A 6,000-nucleotide genomic window follows, 5' to 3' on the forward strand; every position below is an offset into this window, starting at 1 on the left:
AAGCAACTGGTTTCTGAAGTATTTCTTTCAAAAATAAATATTTCAGTACGAGGTCGCATTTATGCAATTCACAATATTCACATATTGCAAACAGCAAGCACTTCGGTCAATTACACTTCTCCTTTTAAATGCAAGACTACTTCTATTAAATGGGCAGAAAATTCCAAAATTACTGTGTTCTGCCCAATCTCAAGTATTTTTGTATTTCATTCAGCCTGGTCAACAAAGTGTTAACTTTTACTGTTTCTTTGTAGACTGTAATCATATTTTAACAATCTACAACAGCTGATTATAATCAACATCCTCATACCTACTTCTATTATCGTGAAAATACTTATTAATCCTATATTTAGGAGGAAAGAAGTTCACTCAATATTTGAAGCACCGACCCTTCCTACCTAGGCTTAGGGAATCCCCACAGTCACAAAATTGTTTCACAAGTGACACTGTCATAGGAATGTAAGAACAGGCAGGAACAACACAGTGCATGGTCCAAAATATAATCCTCAGCACTTCAAAGACCACCAACATGAAAAAAGGCAAAATAAATCAGTCCTAAACTTCTTCAAAAAGTTTACGTTCTTTTTATGCCTTGAAGCATGAAAATTTGTTTCCTACCTTCAAGATCACATTCTTCCCCTGCTAGCTGTTTTTACTTTGTCAACACAAGCACTGCTTCACTGGAAATGTACTTCTTTCTAACGACGCAATCCTAAATTTAGTCAACAAGCAGATTCCTCAGAGAAAACAGTTTCTCTGATTTTTCCTCCTGTGCCACAACGGATGGACAAGAGCACCAGTAAACGCAAGTTAGTCTTTGAAATGCAGGACTATTTCACAGTAACACTGGTGACTCTAGTTCCAGTGAGGCCAAGGTCACCGAGATCTATCAGACTGCCAACATAAGGTTGTAGTAAGTACTATAGGCTATAATTAATTCCATAAAGTTAAGCATAAGTAAAGAATCCAAACGAAAGCAAAATTCATTTTAACATAAAATAAGCCTTTGTTAAATCCCAAAATCACGTCAATGTGGAATTCCAACAAGTGAAAAGTACTGCACATCCCTGAGATGCACTTAAAGTGTTATGACAATTCCAAGCATTTGTTAATGTAATTTGGGAATTTCATACGTGACTTGAAGAAACTGGTTTTGATATAAATGAAGTCTCAAACACTGCTAGCCAAATGTAACACGGACGTAACGAACGTGATGTCTCATTTTAATCAGAGCACGACTGAAATAGTTTTCAACAGACCCTGTTAAGTAAGTAGTTCATGTACAGGCTTGAGGAAAATACAATGTAAAGAATGACTGTTGCAAACAGTCGCCTTCAGATGTTACAAACAGAGAGCTGTTTCAGTTGGACATCCACTGTCCTGTGCTCTGTGGGCTAGAGGAGCGTGACTTCAGAACCAGGCTCCTACAGCAGCGCATTGCCGAGCTCACGTCTCTGTTAGACCTAGCCCAGTCAAGTATTCAAAGATAACTGAAATGTCACCGCTGTCAGCAGAAATACCTGTCTGAGCTTTGCTGGGCTGGAGCCAGGGCTGGTTCTCCAGCCACTCTTGCCAACTGCCAATATAATATTTATGGCAAAAATCTGTACACAAAAGCAGCACCAAACACAATACTCCAAAAGTAGCACCGGCCTCGGTGGAGAGGTATTTATCCAGCCAAAAAATACCGAGATGCACAATAACCACAAATGTTCACCTTTCAGCTGCAATACGCTAAGTCTGATTACTTTAACATTAATGTATCACAATATTATTAAAGAATAGACCAACAGGGCCAAGAAAGTTCTCAGACCTTCAATAAGCTTCATCCCTTCACTACAGCATACTATTTTTACAAACCATAAGATTAACAAATAAGCCTTAATACTTCGGCTGACTTTTTAATCCTTACCTGTAGCTTCACTAACATAATTAAGATTTCTCTAATATTAAGGTACAGGGACTGCATCAAGTATTATTAGATCATTAGAATATTTTAAAGTGCTAAAGTGTAGCAGCCATGGTGTAGAAATGCACGTCCAGTAATTATAGTACTTGGAAGTGGCACTCTGTAGACACAACTACAGAAAATTTAAAAAAAAACACTAAGAAATTTTAAACCTCATGGCTTTATTCTTATAAAGGAAAAAACCCAGTAATTCAAGATAAGTTTTTATCAGAGAATAAAATTTCAACATGATCCTTTAAAGAACATACTTTCACTCTTCCTGAGACTTTAACCTACGCTTGTTTTGTGCACTTTGTGCTTGGAGATGAATTTGTTACAGACCTTTTTACTTACGATAAGAAAAGCCTACTGCATCATGGAAAGCAAGTCTGACCAGTTTTAAGAAGCTTTATTTAGATAACATCTTTTGTGTGTCTAATACACCTAGGTGTAATCTTTTATTTGTCATACTTGACGATACTTGATACGCAATCCTACACTTCTGATTTAAAAGTGCAAAACTTTTACTACTTGAGGGTCACATTCTGCCGAGATGCACGCATCGTTACAGTGTAACCAGTTTTGCCATTTATTTTCTTTTAAACAGCATTTGGTACTTGGTTATGGATGCACCTAGAGTGCTAAGCAGTACCTCGAAGACACTCTCGAAGTCATTCCTCGGTCTTTACGACGTTTAAGCACCCAAACCTCAGTTCACACACTCCTGGTTCTTTCTGTTACGTGCGTGTATGATAATTATTGTATAGTTATTCAGTGAAAAAGCAAAGGGATCTCTCCTAGCGAAGACCTACCTGGCTGTGCATCCAGATTAGCACAATCAAATTTTCAGAAGTTAAAGCAACTTTCCACAGGAGCTACGGCCATAAAACTGAGTTTACAGCAAACCTCCAGCGCTGGGTGTTAACCGGGAACCGACGACTGGGCCACGGAGGCCGTTAAGAAGGCAACACAAAGCACACCGGCCTTCCCCGCTCCTTCCCACGCCTCACCCTGCCCAGCGAAGTTGGCTCTCCCCGCACCCCACACGTGTGACCGCTGCCTCGCCGCTCGCGCCCGTTTGCCGCCGCTTCCCGAGCCCCGGAGCCGGGCCGGGCCGGGCGGCAGCGGCCGCCGAGGGGCGGCGGGGGAGGCCCGCGGGGACGGGCCCTCCCGCGGCGGCGGGGAACGGGCTGCGGGTCGCGCCTGAAGGGGAGCGGGGGGGTGGGGAGGGGGGAGACCACCACCTTCCCGGGACGGGCCGGGGCGAGCTCCCGGGAAGGCCGGTCCCAGCGCGGCTGCTCCTGAGGGACGAGGCGTGAGTAGGCCAGGTGCCCGGGCGGCAGCGCCGGGGAGGCGGAGGACGGGCCGGGGGGGGGGGATCCCGAGGGAGGCGGGGAAGCGGCGGCGGCGCCGCCGAGAGCGCCGGGATCCGGCGACGGAGAGACGGGGGGCAGCGATGCGAGGACTAGGGCGGGGGGGGGAGACCCGTGAAGCCGGGGAGGGGCGGGGGGAGACCGGGGGCGTTGCGGTCTGCCCGCCCTCCGCCCCCAGCCCCGGCCGCGGCCCGGCCGCTCCCAGGCGGCGGCCGGGCAGCGCGGAGGCAGGTGCCGGCGGGGAGCCGGCCGCGGCGAGCTCCGCCTTCCCCCCCCTCTCCCTCCTCTCGCCGGCCCCACACTGACCTCGCCGCCGCTCACGTACAGCTCCATTTTGTGGCAGGGCTCCGGCTCCTCCGCGTCCTCCAGCGGAGCGAACGGCACCATGTCCCGGCTCTCCTCCCTAGCCGGGCAGCCGCCGCCAGCCGCTGCGCATCCCCCGGCCCTCAGCCGGCTCAGAGGCGGCGGGCGGCCGCGGCAAGCCCCCCCCTCCTCCTGCCCATCGAGCGCGGCGGCGGAGACGGAGCTCGGGCGGCTGCTGCTGCTGCTGCTGCTGCTGCCGGCCGGCGGGGGCGGCGCCGCTCTGCGCTCCCCCGCGCACACCCCCCAACATGGCGGCCGGCGGGGGCGGGGCCTGCGCGGCATGGGGGTGACGTCAGGGCGGGCCGGAGAATCCCCTGCCTGGGGAGGGCGGCGGCGGCGCGGCGGCGGGGGAGCGGGTGACGCGCGGTGACGCGCGCGGCGCCGGTAGCGTTCGCTGGGTCGGGAGGCGCCTGGCTGAGGGGGACCGGGAAAGGGGGGGGGGTACCGGGTGCCGTCCTGCGGCTCCGGGGAGCGCGGCCCTCCCGCCTGAGGGAGCGCGGTTGAACGCCGGGGGCGGGCGGCCCCCAGACGTTCCGCCTGAGGGGAAACTGAGGGAGGGCCTCGGGGACCATGAAAACGCAGCGATGGGGGTAAAAAGAGCGGTTGTGTGGAGTCACTGGAGCAGCCCCCCCGGCGGCGTGAGACTGTTGTCCCCTCAGCCCACAAAGAAACACGCGGTCCCTCCCTCAGGGGCCTTGAATTCCCCTCATAAACGCTGGCGGGCCCACCTGGGGGGCAGCTCCCTTCTAAAAAAAGGGGGACCCCTTGGGTAACGCGGCTGTGAGGAGGCAGGCAGCCGTTCCCGGTGAAGTGACAGAGGTGGGGGGAAAAAAACGAAAAGTTTAGTTTTGTTTTTCAGAATTGCGAGGTGGCAGGATATGCAGCATAGTCGGCTGGAAAGTGGAAAACCATAGCCTGGTTCCTCCTGGGTTCTTCGTGAGATGAAAAGCGTGAATAAGCTGTGTGCACGTCTACAAGGGAGCGAAGCAGCCTGCTTCACCGTGGTTACAAACACCAAGGGGATGGACTCCTTTGTTTCCAAGCATGTGTTTAGAGAGAAACACCACAGCATTTCCAAACCTGAGGGGGCAGAAAAAAGACCATGGATGAAAAAATAACACTTCTCCATCACTGATCTTAGGAGCTGGAAAACACTAGATGATACTATCAAAAGTATGTATTTTTAAAGATAGAAAACTGCCTCAGTGACACTGAGTTTTTATTTAAACACTCTGTATGACTTATTAGTAAGCCCTGCCCTTCAGATATAGCTACCAAAGGAAGGCTCAAACCGTTCTTAATTGCCAAATAATTTTGATGAAATTAGCACAACTGAGAGAACAAGCTGGTACACCCCATAGTCCAGAATGCTTTCCCGTGCTGATTTTTTTTTTAACTCAGAAGTCAGTCATCGTACAAACAAGTATATAGTGTAAGATGCTGTGCTGCTGTAGTCCTTGATTAGAGCAACCTGTTTCACAAAGCTAACCATTACCAGTTCCCTCTCGCCAAGCCTGCTGAAGAGAGTTGCCTATTGTGAATGTGTCATTGCAGCAACGGCCAGCTGGCATGTCAGCATTTCCACTGCAAACCTATTTTTAAAGGTCTGTAAGTCAACCATGGAAGACAAATGCTTTGGGCTGAAACAGGGAGTATGTATACCAGGAACATCCACCCTTCAGAAAATAAAAAGTATGCAAGAAAATGTAGGACCAAAGTTACCGGTACTTAATATCGAGAGAGAATTTACATTTTAAATCTAGAACTGTTTAGGCTAGGTCACTTCTAAACATTTTTGTCACAGTAGGATTGTGCCAACATGGAGCTTTTAAAGCAATTAAGTGACAGGAGACAAAGGGACAAGCCCCAGCTCCACGGGCCTTTGCTTCACACACAGCTACCTACCCCAGCGCCTCTGTTCACGTAACTGGTGTGCATCCACGAGAAGCCAAATGGCCAAATCTTTTCTGTGAGATTAAATATGTAAGTACTTGAGCGGTGCCATGAGGCAGATCTTAATTTAAATATAAAGGAAATCAAGTGAGAAGTGACTTTTTGAATGTGCTTGAGTGCTCAGCAAGAACTTGTGTCTGAAACTTGTGTTGCAGATGCCATGTCCCTGCGTCCGACTTTTCCTATTGCCTCAAACAATAAGAGACTGCAAACAAGTGTTCTGCATCCATGAGGTCTTAACACTAATATTTGAGAAGTTCAGAGAAAATGAATAATCAAAGAAATTAGGATTGTTATTCATATCAAAGACTGTAAAAGGGAAATTATGATATATGTAGATAAAATAATGACTGAATAAGAAAA

The 6,000-nt window shown here is 49.1% G+C and overlaps 1 protein-coding gene across 5 annotated transcripts in view; it reads right to left on the minus strand.

Moving 5' to 3' along the window:
* The window catches only part of RPS6KA6 (ribosomal protein S6 kinase A6), a 43,734-nt gene extending 39,783 nt beyond the window's left edge, over nucleotides 1-3,951 (minus strand). For 3 of the 5 annotated variants that reach the window (XM_074882214.1, XM_074882213.1, XM_074882212.1), the window contains exons 1-2: nucleotides 3,933-3,945; nucleotides 3,628-3,868 (exon numbers count right to left, since the gene is read on the minus strand). In XM_074882214.1, the coding sequence (XP_074738315.1) occupies nucleotides 3,628-3,708 (81 nt within the window). In that variant the 5' untranslated portion in view covers nucleotides 3,709-3,868; nucleotides 3,933-3,945. Of the gene's footprint in view, nucleotides 1-2,760; nucleotides 3,024-3,627; nucleotides 3,869-3,932 lie in introns of those variants that run through there. The other 2 variants (XM_074882216.1, XM_074882215.1) reach the window with 2 other exon arrangements.
* Between the last annotated feature and the right edge of the window lie 2,049 nt (nucleotides 3,952-6,000).

Source organism: Strix uralensis, chromosome 13 (genome assembly GCF_047716275.1).
Source record: "Strix uralensis isolate ZFMK-TIS-50842 chromosome 13, bStrUra1, whole genome shotgun sequence".
Lineage (NCBI taxonomy): Eukaryota > Metazoa > Chordata > Aves > Strigiformes > Strigidae > Strix > Strix uralensis.